General features: G+C 47.6%; 1 protein-coding gene across 2 annotated transcripts in view; it reads left to right on the top strand.

Moving 5' to 3' along the window:
• LOC147609840 (uncharacterized) overlaps positions 1-19523 on the top strand; it is an 87753-nt gene that overhangs the window by 14391 nt on the left and 53839 nt on the right. For both annotated transcript variants that reach the window (XM_086787318.1, XM_086787319.1), the window contains exons 2-3: positions 18313-18437; positions 19002-19039. In XM_086787318.1, coding sequence (XP_086643444.1) covers positions 18313-18437; positions 19002-19039 — 163 coding nt within the window. The remainder of the gene's footprint in view (positions 1-18312; positions 18438-19001; positions 19040-19523) is intronic.

Genomic DNA, 19523 nt, shown 5'->3' with positions numbered 1-19523 from the left:
TGCCACATAACCATGTTAACAGACAGTTTCACACGCACGGTTTCGTGGACGGGCTTCCCCTTACTTGGAACTACACATTGGTCAAGCAAGCATGAAAACAACATGCAATTTCAATTGCAAGCAAGCACATAAAGATGCTATGCAATGCAGCATTGGTATGGACAATCCCCGTTCATGAAACTATACCAAAATAGACGTGCTCCAGGCAAGTACACGAGGTACCAGACCCAATGGAACACCAATCCACCAGGCATTTCCGGGCATGTACACAAAGGTACCGGTCCCAACGGAAAGCCAAGTCCATAGTATCATATGAGTGGCATCAATCCCCTGCATATACAACTGCCATGGACACCAGTCCAATGTATATACATGATGAGAAAGCACGGGTGGACCAATTGGGTGGCCAAATGGTGACAGCAATGGCCGACTGTGTATACCTGGCTGACCTGTTTTGTGCTGGTCGTGGCCTATTGCTGCTGGTCGTGAGCATATGTGGTGCTGTTGGCTTGTTTTGGACTGACCGACCAGCAGCCTGGGGCCATATAAAATGGCCCCTTGCCCCCCACACTTTCCATTGTACATTTCGGGATTTTCTGGTGTGTGTATAGCAGAGTTACGTAGCTTCTCTCTCTCTCTCTCTCTCTCTCTCTCTTTCTCCTATCTGCATTTTGCTCTCTACAGTAGTTGTCTTCATTTCCGCTGTGCATTCTGACAGCTATTGCTCTAATCCTAATGTTTATTTGCTGTCTAATCAGCGATTAGCATTGGAAATCAGCCATGTCCATGTGTGCATGACATCCCCTCTTGCTAAACTTGATGACAGGATTCCAACCTTTGACCTTGAATGACTGTCATCATCCCTTTGTCTCCTCCTGGACTCCCAAAATCTATCATCCTTCCTTTGTGGCAACATTTTCGTTGAAAACCTTGACATGCCTCTGATACCACCCCAAATCTTGCATCGAGATCTGTGCATATGTTCCACTTCGTCCTCTTGCCTTCATGCCATTTCCCTGAACACTAGAATGGTCTTCTCTTCGAGGTTGATCATGGCATCCTTGCTGCACGCCCTTGGAACCATTTTCCTGAAAGCCTTCCTTGGTATGCCCCAAATGGCATCTGACTCTTAGGGCTTCCATTCTCTTTGGTTTTGCTGACACCGACCAGCCCCATTGGATTTCTACCCTGGCTGTGTTACTCTCCTTGCACCTTCAGCACTTCTTGGGGCACCTTCAGCACTTAGCTTTGCTGTTATGAACGTGGAAACTTCTTTTGGAAGGCCAAAGGCCACACAGCTTTGTTCAGTCATCTTTGACACTTTTGTACTGTATAGGTTCGTGGTCCATAGGAAAGCCTTCACATGCTTTTTCAAGCTGCTATTGCTCTAATCCTACTGTTTATCTGCTGCCTGTAACACGCGGAAGCTCTGGGTAGTCTTCTTTCAGCCCTAAACACTCTTGGAAAACCTTCTGATGCAAAACGCACCATCTGATGCAAAAACGCAGGTAGAGAGAGAGTAGAGAGAGAGAGTGAGAAGTGCTGGAATTTCAGTATATACTATGGTACAAAAAGGTACATGTCTTTGCAGCCATGGGCTGCCTTCATAAAAAGGTTACTAACCCTAAATTCTGTCCCCTATGGGACCCCTAGTGACTCACACCCCTAGTGGGAGTGAATGGTTCAAACAAAGAGCAAGTGTGCCTTTTTATAGGCCTTGGAGCATGTGGGAAACTGGCCGACTGCTGGTCGGCCAGTTATTAATTCATAAAATCATTTTAATGCAGCCGACTGTGGTATCTTCCATATTCCTTGATGCGCCTGCTGCCAGCACCCTCTGTCCTGCAGCCGACAGCCCTTTGGTACTGCTGATGTCATCCTCCATGCAGCCGACAGCCTTTCTGTTCCATCTTTGCTCCAAGTTCCTGCTCCATGTCCATCTTCTACTGGTTCATAGTCTTTTTCTGCTTGCCTCTTCTGGATCTAGCCCTGGAAATGTCCATGGCATCTGTGATGCACATGACATCCCCCTCTGCTAAACTTGATGACGGGAATCCAACCTGCTCTTGGATGACTGTCATCATCCCAATCCTGTTCCGAAGTCCCTCTGTCATCATCCATCCCTGGCAAACTTTTTCTCTGAAAATCCGATCTGTTCTCCAAACCACTCTGTCTCTGATGAAGATCTATGCATCTGGTCTTCCTCTAGTCCACAATCCATTCCTGCCCTGACTTTGAACACCGTCTTGGTCTTCGTTCCTGGAACTGAGTCTGGCACTCTCACATCACCCTTGGAGGATCAACCTCCCTTGGGACCGTTCCCTTAGAACCCATCTGGCTCACGGAACTGCCATCCCTATGTGGCACTGTGGAACACCACCAACAAACCTCCTGGGAGTTCTTCCCGATCTGTGTTCCCGCCTTGGGCTTCGAATCCGTGTACTTTCCTGTACCTTGGACCTGTACACCATCATATGGGACTGAATCAGCGTTTAGCTTGGCTGAGCCTGATGCTCTGATACCAATGTAACACGCGAAAGCTCTGGGTAGTCTTCTTTCAGCCCTAAACACTCTTGGAAAACCTTCTGATGCAAAACGCACGCGGAAGCTCTGGGTAGTCTTCTTTCAGCCCTAAACACTCTTGGAAAACCTTCTGATGCAACAACGCAGGTAGAGAGAGAGTAGAGAGAGAGAGTGAGAAGTGCTGGAATTTCAGTATATACTATGGTACAAAAAGGTACATGTCTTTGCAGCCATGGGCTGCCTTCATAAAAAGGTTACTAACCCTAAATTCTGTCCCCTATGGGACCCCTAGTGACTCACACCCCTAGTGGGAGTGAATGGTTCAAACAAAGAGCAAGTGTGCCTTTTTATAGGCCTTGGAGCATGTGGGAAACTGGCCGACTGCTGGTCGGCCAGTTATTAATTCATAAAATCATTTTAATGCAGCCGACTGTGGTATCTTCCATATTCCTTGATGCGCCTGCTGCCAGCACCCTCTGTCCTGCAGCCGACAGCCCTTTGGTACTGCTGACGTCATCCTCCATGCAGCCGACAGCCTTTCTGTTCCATCTTTGCTCCAAGTCCTGCTCCATGTCCATCTTCTACTAGTTCATAGTCTTTTTCTGCTTGCCTCTTCTGGATCTAGCCCTGCAAATGTCCATGGCATCTGTGATGCACATGACATCCTTATCAAGGATTAGCATTGGAAATCGGCCATGTCCATGTGTGCACATGACATACATCCTATGTGGCCTACTCAACCCACTCTATTTCAATCTCCAAGCACTTCCTCAATGTCACGTGCAAGAATTGCCATGGACATTCTCAGAAGCTAATCCAGAAGGGGCAGCCAGAAAAAGATGATAAGAACCAGAAGTTGGAGCATAAAGTGCTGTTTTGGCTAGTGTGGACTTGGAGAAGGACTTGGATCCCTGTCGGCTGTACAAAAGCAGAGCAGGAGCTGTTGGCTGAGACAAAAAGGCTGTCGGCTGAACTAGAACAAAGGTGGCCACAGGCGCATCACATATATGGATTATATGACCAGTCGGCTGGCCGACTGCTGGTCGGCCCTCCATGAAGTCCAAGAGCCTATAAATAGGCAGTTTTGCTCATTGATGAACTCATTCATTCCCTCATGGAATGGGGCTTAGACTAGGACTGTTTTGGTGATTCACCTTTTCAAGAAGGCAGCCTTTGGCTGTAGATTGTAGGTACCTTTTTGTACCATAAGAATATACTGAATTTCCAGCATCTCTCTCTCTCTCTCTCTCTCTCTCTCTCTACTCTCCCTTCTGTCTACGTTTTTGCATCAGCATGTTCTAGATGGTGTTTAGGGCTGAAAGAAGACCCCCAGAGCTTCCGCGTGTTACACTCAAACCTTCCCACAAGCCTTTCAAAACAACCCTAAACCCATGACCTATGTGGCTACTCCCTAGGTGCAATATCAAACGGTCCCTGCACCAACACCTACCAAACCTCTGCCCAAGCCCCTGTTCCCCTTGGTCAACCAGCACAAGTCTTCCAACAACTAGTGGTCTATGCTACTCAAAACTCCAATTCTTTTGATCCTAGGCCACCCCAAGCAAATCAAGGCAGCTTGGGTAGGCCTCTCATCTATTTCTAGTGTGGAGGGAGTGGGCTCATACAGCCCAAGTGTGTTGGGGTAAAGGCATTATGCCCACCCTTATAGTGTGTACAAGCCCATAAGTTATAGTACATAGTACACTTAGTACTTTTAATGTACTAAGTGCACTATGTGTACTAGTGCAATATACATGTGTGATAGGGGAGTCACACACTCATATCTTGATGAGTTGACTTATCCCCACAACTCTCTCTCTCTCTTCTTGTTCTCTCTGTGTATGTCTCCCACATGTACTCTAACCCTAATCTTCTCCCATTCAACTGGTATCAGAGCCAGTGCTGTGTCTTGATCCTCACCCTTTGCCCTAGAGCCTGCATGTACTGTACGGACCTGCGTGCTGCATCAGGACTGGTCGCCTGTGTGCGCTGCGTGGGCAGAATCTCTTGTAGGTGCTAAAGCACACGTGAAGCTGCCCTGTGCAGAACATGGCAAAAACTGAGAGCAGCAGGTAGGAGACTGAAGCGCTGAATACAAGGAGGCTGTAGCGCTGACAGTAAGAGGCGTTGGTCCAAGAAGCGTGTAGCGCTATCAGGTGCAGAGGCCGTGGTGGCATATCTGGGACGAGTAAGAGGCTCGGGCTGATACGCGATAGGAGCGCCATAGCCAACAGCCAGTCGTAGGCTTGCAAAAGGCGCCTGGCCACAAGGCATAAGATACGCAGGCGAAGGCGGCGGCAACTGAGCGTGGAGCGAACACAGGCGAAGGCACACAACGCGTATAGCGCTACTAGGTGGAGGCGGCGAAGGCTTTGGTCGTCGGCTGCAGGATACGATAGACCACATAACCCTGTTTGGCCTTATAGCCGAGGCGGCGAGCTTTGTCAGGGCGGGTGGGGCGAGTGATGCGAACAATACCAGGTAGCTGCCTGTACTCCCAGTAGCGCACGCGCAGCAGGAAGCGCATCACATCCGACTGCTTCTTCCGCCATAGCTCCTCCCGGTACTTGTAAGCCCCATGGACTCGCTGCTGCACAGCTAGACCGCAGCCCTGCTACTCGCTCGCAAAAGAATACTCCATTAGGGAGTAAGAGCTAGACGGCTGCAGGGTGGCCAGCCATCCGTACACGAACTGCAGCTATAGCAGCATCATCACGACCCCACTGCAATCAGAAATCGCCTGTCATTTTGTCTCCACGATTTCTGCAGCAGCACCAAATTCAGCAAACCCCCCTTTCGTGCAACAAAAAATCAGAAATTACAAGGTATTCTGCTTCAATTTTTTTTTGGGATTTGCAATTGAGCAAGTACAATCATCAATTGAGTAGGTACAGGTGCCAAATTGCTTAATTTCTGAGCAAAATTGGCAAAATTGGGTGACGTTGGTCACAATCAGGATCAATTTGCAGGAAATTGGATGTCGAAATTTGGGGCTTTTGATGTAATTGTGCAATTAAGCATTCATACATGCTGTATGATGTGAGAAATCGCACATTTGGGCAAAATTGCAGCAAATTGCAGTGCAAATCAAGGGGCTTTTGTGCCGATTAAGTTGATTTGCATGCAGGCACTCGCATTTGATGCTTTGGGCAATTTGTTGATGCCTGTCAAGCACTCAATGTGCCTGTAAATCAAGGGGCTTTCATGTATTGGATGTATATGTGGCCAGGGGGAAGCATCGCGAAGACTCTGGATGCCTTCATGTGCGTCAATGTACCATGTATGATCAGCAATTGATCTTAAATCAAGGGGCTTTTCAAGATTTTATGCTTGTTGAGCTTGGCAAAGCAGCAGGCAAGACATTTATGCCTTGAATCCTCAGAAATCAGCTTGGAGTCAAGGGGCTTTTGCCCAATTTCTGTTCGGAGTGTTCGAGACTGTAAAAGTCTGATTTTCACTCATTTGGACAGCCAGGAGAGCATTTATTGCTACTGTAGTTGCTGGTACAGATTTGGCACAGCTTTGTGCAAGTTTTGGCATGGCTGTACACTGATTTGAGTGAAGAAAAGGTTCAATTTCAGCTGCTATACTTGCCGGTACAGGTTTGGTACATCATTGGTGAGCACTTAGTACTGCTGTACAGTACTTTGGAAGGGCAACAGAGCACATTTAAGGTGCTGTCCTAAATCTGCAGCAACCAGATTTTGGTGATTTCATCACATAAAGTGGGAGAAAAGTTGCATTTGTGCTTCCGCAGTGGGAGATAAAGCTTGGGAGAACAACTGTGAGCACTTTGTGTGCTTTTGGTGCAGTGTTTGCACATTTTGCAGGGAGTCAGGCATTGACAGGTTGCATATTGCTATGGCAACCACAGGTGAGAGCTCTTCATTGCTTCACATCAAGAAGCTTGAAGGCTCACATAACTATGATATTTGGCAAACCCAGTGCTATAATGTGTTGCTCCAGAAAAAGCAGCACAAGCCTATCAAAGAAAGGGGTGTAATGCCCGCTTCTCTTAATGTTGAAGAATGGGAAGATATGGATGAGCTGGCAAGATCTACTATCATGTTATCTGTGTCAGACTCTTTACTTTTCAGCATTCGTGAAGAGAAGACAGCTTGGGGAATGTGGCAGAGATTGCAGGACTTGTATGCCCAGCAAAGTGCCTCAAGCAAAGTGTATTGGTTGAAAAAACTCATAGGTCTTCAGATGAAGGAAGGGGCGTCTATGACAGCCCATCTAAATGAGTTTAATGGCATTGTCAGCCAAGTTATAAATCGAAAGTTGGCAATGGACGATGAGTTCAAAGCCACTTTTCTCTTATGCACTTTGCCAGAGAGTTGGGACACATTCAGGACAGCCACTAGCAATTCGAATGCTATGCTGTTATATGCAGATGTTGAGGGTGCTCTTCTTTAAGAAGAGATGAACATGAAAAACAACTCTCTAGAAAAGTCCAATGCAATGAATGCACGTGGGAGATCCCAGCAAAGGGGTAAAAGCCAAGAATGGGGAAGGAGCAAGTCTCGCTCCTAAAAGGACTTGGAATGCCATTATTGTGGCAAGAAGGGACACGTCAAAAAGCAATGCTACAAATGGAAAAATGATCAAAAGGAAAAGGGAAAAGGCAAAGACAAAGACAAAGATGAAGCCAAAGATGTAAAGCCAAAGGGCAAAAGTGGAGTCAAGATTGAAGAAATCAATGTGTCACATGCAGGTGACAGTGAGGATGAGGTCCTATTTACGTCTTCACTTGATGCCCATTCACTTCTTACAGGTAGTCATGGTATGCACTCATGGATCATTGATTCAGGTGCCTCCTTTCATGTCACAGGTTGCAGAGACTTGTTTGTCAGGTATACTGCTGGCAATGAAGGAGTAGTTTATTTGGGTGATAACCATGCATGCAAAATTCTTGGCAGAGGTGATGTGAGGCTTGTGTTTTCAGATGGCTCACAGCTTATGCTCCATGATGTCAGGCATGTGCCTGAGATCAAGAAGAACCTGCTTTCTACTGGACAGCTTGATGATGCTGATTATGTTACCACATTTGGTCGTGGAAAGTGGAAGATTAGTAAGGGCTCATTGGTTGTTGCCAGAGGCTCTAAGGTGGACAGTCTTTACTTCATGCATGGAGGTGTTTGTCACCATGCTAATGTAAATGCAACCTAGCTGCCAGAAATCTCTATGTGGCATAGCCGGTTGGGACACATGAGTGTCAAAGGAATGGAGCAATTGTCTCGTTTGGGTTACTTGCCTTCTCTAAAGTTTTCAAGTTTTCAGTTTTGTGAGCATTGTATATATGGTAGGCAACTACAGTGCCCCCACAAGAAAGCTCTTGGACAAAAAGATGCTCAGTTAGAGCTTGTGCATACAGATGTATGTGAGATGCCTCAGCTTTCTTTGGGAGGGGCAAAATATTTTGTGTCTTTTATTGATGATGCCACACGCAAGGTGTGGGTTTATCCTCTTCGTTTGAAGAGTGATACATTCGCAGTGTTTCAAAAGTTTGTTGCTCATGTTGAGAATCAAACTGGCAAAACACTGAAGGCTTTGCATTCTGACAATGTTGGAGAGTATATGTCCAAACAGTTTCAGGACTTTTGTGATGCTAAGGGCATCAAGAGGGAGCTCTCTACTCCTTATGATCCTCCACAAAACGGGACAGCAGAGAGGATGAACAGGACCATGCTGGAGAAGGTCCGTTCTATGTTGTCGCATGCTGCATTACCTCATGGTTTTTGGGCTGAAGCTGTTAGACAGCCGTTCACCTTATAAACAGGTCACCTAACACGAGGCTTGGTGGGAAAGTGCCAGAAGAGGTATGGACAGGGAAGCCTCCGTCATACAAGCACTTGAGAGTGTTTGGTTGCGTTGCGTACGTGCACATACGCAGGGAAATGCGCACCAAACTTGATCCTAAGCCTCACAAATGCATATTCCTAGGATATGGTGACAGAGGTGAAATGGGGTATAGACTTTGGGATCCCGTGAATAGAAAGATTATACGCAGCAATGATGTCATTTTTGATGAAACATGCATGTATAAGGAGCCTGCAAGGCAACAGGAGCCTGGCAGAGTCATCTTTGATGATGATGGACATCATGGACAACAACCAAGGGCTGTAAATCAGCCATTACAGCAGGAAAACCAGCCCTTAACTGGTGCTGAAAATGGTCCAAATGGACAGCCAGAGATGGCAGAAGATATCCCTATGGATATACCACAGTTAGAGGAGATACCGGGCATGATTTTTCAGCCTTATGGCATGGAACAGGAGCCACCAATGGGTGATATGCAGGCTGGACAGCAACCTGCAGATGATGGTCATTGGGTATGGAGGTCCACAAGACCCTCCAGAGCCCCTGACAGGTTTGTTCCAGGGGTTGACTACTTGATGCTTACTGACTGTGGGGAGCCCTCATGTTATAAGGAGGCTTTACAGAGGGGAGACAAGGCTCTTTGGGAGCGTGCCATGAAGTCAGAGATGGATTCTCTGCACAAAAATGGAACATGGAAGTTGGTGCATTTGCCTGCAGGCAAGAAGGTTTTGCCATGCAAATGGGTTTACAGGCTCAAAGTTGCACCTGATGCAAAGCCAAGATACAAAGCCAGATTAGTGGCTAAGGGCTTCAAGCAAGAACATGGTGTGGACTTTGATGAGATCTTCTCTCCAGTGGTCAAAATGACCACACTTAGAGCTGTCACGTGCATCCCGCACTTGGATGCCACGTGGACATTCTGTACAGAAGGTGCAGGACCTGGGATGGTGAACTGGTCCCATGTGAGCCCAGTCCGGGACGAGTCAGCCAGGGATCCATCTCAGTCGTCCGAGGTCAGGTGTGCATTGTCCTGCACATGAGTCCAAGGTCAGGTGTGCATTGTCCTGCACATGAAGCAGTGCCAGTCCGCGCTGTGAGTCTCCCTCTGGAATGATGTCGGATGTGATGTGTATCTGGTTTGCAACTGGATGCCAGACATATGTAGGCATGTAGTTTGCATGTAGAGTTAGGGGTCAGCCCATAGGGCTACCCCAGGACAAGGGTTTGCATGTGCATTCTTAGATGGGCATGGGGGAGGTGTAGAACCACCCCCAAGGGGCCAGGAGGGCCCAAGACTTTGCCCACCAGCCAAGGCAAGGGCTGGAGGGGCAGTCGGCCAGCTCCAGAGCCTCTGGACAGGCAGCCGACAGAGGGTAAAGACCCTAGAACAGAAGGCGGCCAGGTGTAGGGGCAGTCCCCACACCTCTGCGTTGAATGCCCAGCAGCCAGAGTGCTGTCCCAGGGTCATGCGCAGGCTGGACAGGGGCTAAACCAGTGAGAAAACACTTTATTGAGTGTGAAAGCATTTTAAGGATGAAACTCAGTCGTGGGGCTGTTATGAGCAGGCCGACTGGATTCCCGCTATGGCGAGCTTTGGCGACGAGAGAGAACCAGAACCATGGGACCAGAGTGCACCAGGCAGCCCAGCTAGGGCACCCGGCTTGAGTGTACAAGACATGTTCCAGCAGATGATGCGAGCAATCGCAGACCAGACAACCAAGTTGGACGAGCAGAAGGCGCGGATTTTGGCTCTGGAGGAGCGTTCTCGCTCTCCAGCGTCGCGTTTTCCATCTCCTCCTCCCTCTCCTTCCGTACCTCAGATACCAGATCCTCGTCACAGGGACCCTCTCGAGGGGTCACAGCCGCAGTCAAGCTCCTTGCTTGAGATGCAGATACGGGCATTGGAGATTCGACAACGAGAAGACGAAGCCATGCGACGAGTGGAACACGAGCGTTACCTCCGAGCTTTGGACGCCAGATTGACACCGGCGGCGCCCTCGAATCATTTTCCCGAGAAAATGAACTTCAGTAAGTATAATGGTAAACTCGATCCCACTACTTTGTATTCATGGTTACATCAATTTGAAGCTTACTTTGCCGCAGTTAGGAAATCAGATATTGACAAAGTGATCTTAGCCAGTTGGTATTTGGAAGGTGAGGCCATTCCTTGGTGGACTCAGTGGGCTCATGCCCACACCAGATCAGGTATGGCAGCTTATGGGTGGGACGAGTTCGTCCGTGACCTTAAGCAACGGTTTTTACCGCCCCACTACCTTGAGCGACTCGAAGACGAGTTCAGGGGAGCGCGTCAGAACGCGCAACCAGTCCTTCAGTTTGCCAATAGAATTTCGACCTTGTGTCTACAATTAGGCTTATCTGATGCGGACAAGAAAGGGCAGTTTTTGTATGGCCTGGACACGCACATCCAATGGGAGGTGCGTATGTTTAGACCAGCCACCTTTGAGGACGCACTCTCGCTTGCGCAGAGTGCAGAAATGAAACACAATGGTGGCAAGCCCAAGACTTCCCAGCCGGCTTCTCCCAAGGCTAACACCTCGGGGGGCAAAAGCCAGAACCAGACGGGGTCTTCCCCAGGACAGAGCCCGAGAGCCTCTGGCTCCAAGAACTCGAACAATGCGTCTAAGCTTACTCCAGACCAGAAAGTGGAGGCAGGCAAGACAGGTGGCAAGTTGAGTGCTGAGGAGCTTGCTCAGTACAGGAAGGAGGGTAGATGTTACTTTTGTCACACAAAAGGACATACTTCTCGGGATTGTCCGAAGAAGCCTCCAAAGCCCGCCGCCGCCTCCACAGCTTCCGTGGTGAGCACAGCTCCCACACAGACCCCAGTGGCTACCCCTAGTTCTTCAACCCCCGGTGCTTCAGTTGGAGCAATTATTAGCCGGGAGCTCGAAGATAAGCAGAAGGGCGCCCATGACCAGGAGTATGAGCGCAACGAATTGCTCAAGTCCTTTGGCTACATAGGTGGCCAGAGAGTCGTTGTCTTGTTTGACAGCGGCAGCACGGAGGATGTGATCACGGAAGAGGCCGCTAGGCGTGCCCGTTTCGAGCTGACTCCGGTGGACAAACAAGTTGAGGGATTTAGCACAGGTATGACAACGAGCGTCAAGTATGAAGCTCTAGGTGCTAAATTAGTCATTCAGGGCATAGAGTTTGTGCGTGATTTTATGGTTGCCCCTCTTGTAGGAGCAGACATAATTTTGGGTATCCAGTGGTTTCACAAGTTCCTTCCTGATGTCAAGTGGGACAAGCACACGTTCCAGATTGATCGGAATGTGTCAAACACCCCTGTGACCATTAAGTGTGAGCCAGGTATTCCAAACTTTCCGCTCATAAGCCACTTGCAGGCTAAGCGAGCAGTCAGGAAAGGTGCACAGTGTGCGATGATTTACATCCAGACAGCCCAGACGGTGGCCAGTGCTTCCGAGAAGTACTCAGTTCTCCATGAAAAGTTCCAGAAGATTTTTCTTCGGGACAGTCTCCCTCCCCAGCTTCCCCCGTCCAGACCGGAGGATCACAAGATTGACCTCCTCCCAGGCTCGGAACCCCCGAGCAAGTTTCCGTATCGCCTTTCTAAGGCAATGGAATCGGAGTTGGACCGCCAACTCCAAGAATTGTTGCAAGCTGGCTTCATCCGCCCCAGCGTGTCGCCATTTGCAGCACCGATCTTATTCGTCAAGAAGAAAGATGGGTCTTCTCGGTTGTGTGTCGATTATCGTACACTCAACAAGCTGACTATCAAGAGCCGATTCCCGATGCCTCGAATTGACTATATTCTCGAGAGGCTGAATGGAGCTAAGGTGTTCTCTAAGTTGGATTTAAAGAGTGGGTACCACCAGGTTCGGATTGTTGAGGGGGACATCCCCAAGACAGCTTTCCGTACAGAACGGGCCCACTATGAATTTGTGGTCATGCCATTTGGTTTGACGAACGCCCCAGCTACATTTAACCGCATGATGATGCGTATTTTCCGAGAGTTGATTGGAGTGTGTGTGTTCATATTTTTGGACGACATACTCATATTTTCAGCTACAGTTGAGCAGCATGACATTGATGTGGAGAAAGTCCTTAGGTTGCTGGAAAGCAACGACCTTTATGTCAATGAAAAGAAGTTAGAATTTTATCTGTTCCAGGTACATTACTTGGGATATATAATCAGTGCCGAAGGCATTCGACTTGATCCGGCTAAAGTGGCCGAGATTGTTAACTGGGAAGTACCTCAGACTGCTTATGACATTAGATCATTTGTGGGTATATGCCAGGCATATTCCACCCACATTGACAAGTTTTCTGATCTCTCGGCAGACCTCACCGATCTGCTAAAGGGAGTGAAAACAAGGAGGCAAAAGATTCGAATGACTCCACGAGCGTTGGAGGCATTCCAGAACCTCAAGGTGGCTTTGTCAGAAGCGCCTTGTTTAGCCCTTGCCTCGTGGGACGAACCATTTCAGGTGATCACCGATGCGAGTAACATCGCAATTGGAGGTGTGTTGCAACAGAATGGTCATCCAGTAGCTTACATGTCTCGTAAGTTACTGCCCGCCGAAAAGAATTACTCAGTCTACGATCGTGAACTCCTAGCAGTCATTCAGGCCTCGAAACATTGGAAACATTTCCTGTATGGCCGTGACTTCGAGGTTCGCACTGACCATCAGGCATTGCGCTGGATTCAGACGATGCCCAGTGCACAGTGGAGTGATCGACAGCACCGCTGGAGTCAGATATTCCAGCAGTTTGGTGGCATGATTGAGTACCTTCCAGGAAAGGCCAACCCAGTGGCCGATGCTTTGAGCAGGAAGGGACAAGTATCTACGATTCAGACCACTAGACTAGACCTTGTTGGTACAGGACTAGAAGACATGAAGCACACGTACGCGGATTCTGAGGAATTCGGTACACAGTGGGAACAGGCATTGGATGCCACAGGACCATGCCATTTTCTGATACGCGATGGTTGGCTTTACTACAAAGGCCGACTGTGTGTCATGAAATCATTCCGGGCAGCTCTTCTCCATGATGCCCATGACGCCATTACAGGTGGTCATAGGGGCATGAATTCGACTCTGGAGAAGTTAGAACGGCAATACTATTGGCCAAAGATGAGGCGTGATGTGTTTACATATGTACAACGCTGTGACATTTGTCAAAAGGTGAAAGCTCCTCGTGGAAGAAGATAGGGTTGTTACAGCCTTTGCCAATTCCTGAGGGTCCTTTCCAAGACATTTCGATGGACTTTGTCACAAATCTGCCTCCCAGTCCGAGTAAGCGTAATACACAGTGTTTGACTATTGTTGACAGGTTCAGCAAATTTGTGATGCTTATTCCTTGCAGGGCCAATGTGACCGCCGAGGATGTTGCCCAGCTATTCATTCGGCATTGGTACCCGATTGGTGGGATTCCTAGGACCATAGTGTCAGACCGAGATGCCAAGTTTACCAGTCATTTTTGGAGGGCATTGTTTGATAATTTTGGTACTAAGTTGAATTTTTCCAGTGCATTCCACCCACAGACAGATGGCCAGACAGAGATATACAACCAGTTGGCCTTTGATGTGCCGAAGTGTTATGTCCACGATCAGCAAGGTAAGTGGGAATCGTTTTTGCCTTTAGTTCAAGCTGTTTTGAATGACTCTTTTTCTTCAGCTATTGGCAGGACTCCATATGAGGCAGCGTTTGGAAGGCCTTTCCAGTCGTTGTTAACCAGGACGTCGTCTTCAGTACCGGAGGCGAACAGAGTGACGGAGTCTTACCAGGAGATCCTAGAGTCCGTCAAAGACAGATTGGCTAAAGCGCAAGAGGCCTACACTCGACAGGCCAATAAAGACCGAAGGGACATGAAGTTTTCGGAAGGAGATTGGGTATATCTTCGGATTATGAAGCAAAGATTGAAGCAGGTGGGCAAGCGATGCCCAAAGTTGTCTTTCAGGAGCTTCGGACCATTCCCCATCCGGAAAAAGATTAATGAGGTGTCTATGCAGTTAAAGCTACCTCCGAGTTGGACTATGCACGATGTATTTCATGTCAGTTGGTTGAAGCCATATGCAGGTCCACCCCCTTCAGAGGTCAAAGACGAAGCGGAACCAGACATCATTGATGAAGCAGAAGTAATGGTTCCAGAACAGATCCTTCTGCACCATTTCAAGCATGGCTCAGGCCGAAGACTACGACAGTTCCTCACGAAGTTTCAGGACCGAGGAACTCATGAAGCGGTATGGCTCGACAAGGAATTTTTCGAAGACTATCCGGCTTTATTGACGGATTATTTGGAGGCTATGCAGCTTCCGTCAAGTTAAGCAGAAGGGGATGTCACGTGCATCCCGCACTTGGATGCCACGTGGACATTCTGTACAGAAGGTGCAGGACCTGGGATGGTGAACTGGTCCCATGTGAGCCCAGTCCGGGACGAGTCAGCCAGGGATCCATCTCAGTCGTCCGAGGTCAGGTGTGCATTGTCCTGCACATGAGTCCAAGGTCAGGTGTGCATTGTCCTGCACATGAAGCAGTGCCAGTCCGCGCTGTGAGTCTCCCTCTGGAATGATGTCGGATGTGATGTGTATCTGGTTTGCAACTGGATGCCAGACATATGTAGGCATGTAGTTTGCATGTAGAGTTAGGGGTCAGCCCATAGGGCTACCCCAGGACAAGGGTTTGCATGTGCATTCTTAGATGGGCATGGGGGAGGTGTAGAACCACCCCCAAGGGGCCAGGAGGGCCCAAGACTTTGCCCACCAGCCAAGGCAAGGGCTGGAGGGGCAGTCGGCCAGCTCCAGAGCCTCTGGACAGGCAGCCGACAGAGGGTAAAGACCCTAGAACAGAAGGCGGCCAGGTGTAGGGGCAGTCCCCACACCTCTGCGTTGAATGCCCAGCAGCCAGAGTGCTGTCCCAGGGTCATGCGCAGGCTGGACAGGGGCTAAACCAGTGAGAAAACACTTTATTGAGTGTGAAAGCATTTTAAGGATGAAACTCAGTCGTGGGGCTGTTATGAGCAGGCCGACTGGATGATAGGAGGGGTATAAAAGCCCAAGTCATAATTCATTTCATGCATCTCATAATTCACCAAGAGCTCCAAGCATTCAAGGGCCAGGACAGCCAAGGGTTTGCTAAAACTAAGGGGTGAAGGACTGAAGGTCAAGGGTAGGTTTTCCAGCCAAGAAAAGGTCAAGTACTTTGTATTTGTTTCAGATTTACATCATTCTAATAAAGCAAATACACCATCCGTGGTGGGGGCCCTACAGAGGGTAATTGGGACCCAATTCTGTGTCCTCTCCATCTCCCCCTTCTCTCTCTATTTTTCTGCACATCGTCTTTCAGTTTTGTGCGTTAATTCCGTCGCGAAAAGAGTGCTGTTTTCTGAGTTTTGAAGTACCGATCCTTCTCCGAAGCTTCCGCATATTACAAGAGCTGTGTTAGCTTTGGTTGCGCATGATGATCTGGACTTGATTCAGATGGCTGTGAAGACTGCTTTTCTTCACGGTGATCTCCATGAGGAGATATATATGCAACAGCTAGAGGGTTATGCAGTGAGTGGAAAGGAGAAGCTTGTATGCAAGCTGAAAAAGAGTCTTTATGGGCTCAAACAGGCACCAAGGGAACGGTATCATAAATTTGATACATTCATGAAATCCCAGAAATTCAGGAGAAGTGACATAGATCACTGCTTATACACCAAGAAAGCTTTGGATGGCAGTCTATTGATCCTCATCTTGTATGTTGATGATATGTTGATTGCCGGGAAATCTCGTAAAGAGATGGATGCCTTGAAGCAGAGGCTGCATCAAACCTTTAATATGAAGGATTTAGGTGATGCAAATCACATTTTGGGTATGCGGATACTTCGGGACAGAAATCAGCATGTGTTGTATTTGTCTCAGAAGGAATACATTGGCAAAGTTTTGCAGAGGTTCAATATGGACGGGGGGAAGAAGACTAGTACTCCTTTGCCTCCATATGTGAAACTCAGTGCTATGGACAGCCCACAGTCAGATAGTGGCAGGGCTGATATGGCCAAGATTCCGTATGCTTTAGCTTGTGGCAGTCTCATGTATGCCATGGTTGCTACTAGGCCGAACATTGCATTTGCAGTGGGAGTGGTTAGTAGATATATGGCCAACCCTGGCAAGAAGCATTGGGAAGCAGTGAAAGGTGTCATGAGATACCTGAAGGGCACACAGGATATGTGCATTTGTTTTGGCAAACAGGATGCATTAGTGCATGGTTACACGGATTCGGATTATGCCGGTCATCCAGATAACCGGAAGTCTACTACCGGTTATGTGTTTACATTCACAGGAGGTGCTGTGTCATGGATATCCAGGATGCAGAAGTGCACAGCCTTATCTACTACAGAGGCCGAGTATATTGCAGCCACAGAGGCTTGCAAGGAGGCATTATGGCTATCTCGGTTAGTGGTTGATTTGGGTTATACAGGGGATATTCCATTGTTGCATTGTGACAATCAGAGTGCCATCCAGTTGGCAAAGAACCCTGTCTTTCATGCAAAGACGAAGCATGTGGATGTGAAGTATCACTTCATGAGAGAGGTGATAGAGAACAAGCAAATTCAGCTTGTTAAGATTCATACGGATGACAACCCGGCTGATCTGTTGACAAAGAGTTTGCCTCCGGAGCGGTTTGCTCATTGCAGACACTTGATGGGCATTGGATGAGGCCAGTTTCAGCCTTGATTTGGCCTTGTATATTATCATGTACATGCTGATTTTTTCTTTTCCTTTACTTAAGGGCACTTTGCCTCTAAGTGGGAGGTTGTTGGGGTAAAGGCATTATGCCCACCCTTATAGTGTGTACAAGCCCATAAGTTATAGTACATAGTACACTTAGTACTTTTAATGTACTAAGTGCACTATGTGTACTAGTGCAATATACATGTGTGATAGGGGAGTCACACACTCATATCTTGATGAGTTGACTTATCCCCACAACTCTCTCTCTCTCTCCTTGTTCTCTCTGTGTATGTCTCCCACATGTACTCTAACCCCAATCTTCTCCCATTCAAAGTGCCTCGCCATGTGTGCATTATTCAAAGACCAGGGACCATTACACTCGAGACTGCCCCAAGCCAGTTCTTCCTAACCAGGGAACTTTATCTCCTTGCAAATCATCCCTGTAGCAGCTCTCCCCACATTGTAGACATTGTGTTACATCTTTATTAACCCCTCTGCAATCATTGGCACATGCATGTATTTTTGTGTAATCCATACCTAGCATAGATAGAATTTTACGACACCCATCTTGTGAGTTTGACAATAGATTCTGAGAGGGAAGAATCTTCTTGAGAAGCCTGCTGCAACAAAACATAAGAAATCATATGTCAAAATATTAGCAAGGAGAGCATATAGAACATAAAACATTTTCTATTTGAGAGATTAGTTCCTCTCCCTAACTCAGATGGACCAGTTGTGGCAGTGGTCACCCACTTACAGGGAGGCAGCTCATGCTCCCAACAAATCCTAGGATCCAGTAAGTTCCCATGTGATAGAGCAAGCTTGCCGTCAAAGAGTTGAGCCCAACGCCTCCCATGGAGATAGATATATGGAGCCCCTGAGGATGGATGTGGAAGTTCCTTCTGCTAGGAGAGTACGAGGTGAGTTGGGAGTCATTATTTGCCAACATGAAGGTGGAGCTATCCTTGTACAATATACAGGATTAGGTTAGGTAAAGAGTCTCTTCTGCTTCTCTCTACTTCTCTCTTTCATCATTGCACAATGTGATTAGTGTTTATCTTTGTAGCTTAGCGTTAATCATCATTAATTATGCTTCGGCTTGCAGATGCTGGAACTCCATATGGAGCAGTACGCCACTCGGGTAGTTACTAGTATTAGCAGAATAGAAACTCTAGGTGGAGCAATTGTGGAGCAACACAATGCTTAGTGACCTTAATAGCTTTTTGGATTAGGATTGGTACTTAAATGACAATTTACTTGTTCTGCAGACCACAAAGAGGACTGGATGGGTGAATCATGGATTGAAGGAGACCGAGTCCATTGCAGATCACATGCATCGGATGGCTGTGATGGCCATTATTGCGTCAGATATTCCAGGTGTCAACAGAGACAAGTAAAATTCTGGCCTTGTCTTGATGTTTAGTGTACTTGTTTGGTATTGGTCGTGGCAATTTGATGATTAGAATTTGTTACACCACCCGCATTCACGGGATTCCTCTAAAGATGAATGTATCTAGAATCGAGAGGGCTATACTAGCTGATGAGGTGGCTAATTAGAGGGGAAACAAGGGAGAGGCCCTAAGTATTGATGTGGTATCTAAGGTCTTTGGGACTTCATCTTTAGACTGACAAATCAATACCTAGGGCCTTTTCCTCAGGCAATTCTCCTCTAACCTCTAAATTAGCCACCTCCCCCTGGTATAGCTCTCTAAATTCCCTGTTAGGTTCCATCGTCGCAGAATTTGGTAAATACAGGTGATGTAACATGCTACATTATTCACATGGGTGCTATGTGTTTCAATTTATTTTTTATAAGTACTCCATTCTAGGATTGTTATTTTCAACCTGATGTGACATTATTTGTGAAAGATTTGGGATTCTTGTCAGATTGATGTCTTGCAGAGCCTCAAGCTGTTTCTCATGCTGCTGCTATGGTGGATGGTTTCTTTATTTGCAGGTGTGTAAAGATGGCAGTGGTTCACGACATTGCTGAAGGTAAAAGAAACATTTCATTTGCTTTGATAAGGCAACGGCTTTGTGTTTTCTCCATCTAGGATTTTGGGATCTTACCTTTATGCATCTTGCACTTGTAGGGAGTATTTCTGACTATTTGCTAGGTCAGAAATGTGACATCCCCACGATGTCAACCCACAATCGTCCTGCATCTAGAGCACACAAACGCATACGCATAGGACACACAAGGAAAGTAGTAGGTGAACACACCTCCCAACTGTAGGCTTGCTTCGTCGAGCCGTGCTTCATCGAGCTGCCCTTGAGCTTGGGAGAGAGAGAGGCATGATGCCTTCAGATCATGAAACCACCTCACAGTCAGATTACCACCATGCACGTCCCATACCATGCTTGGTACCAGTCTACAAAGCTCGGCAGCCCTAGACCCACATCTAGGCTAGTCTAGATCTGAACGGACACAAGGCATGCCCTCATGCTTATATAGGTCTTTGGTGCTATTTTTTTCTAT

Source organism: Cibotium barometz, chromosome 50 (assembly GCF_041138505.1).
Source record: "Cibotium barometz isolate CiBa-2024 chromosome 50, ASM4113850v1, whole genome shotgun sequence".
In the NCBI taxonomy this organism is placed as follows: Eukaryota; Viridiplantae; Streptophyta; class Polypodiopsida; order Cyatheales; family Cibotiaceae; genus Cibotium; species Cibotium barometz.
This window is presented reverse-complemented; position numbering and strand designations above follow the sequence as displayed.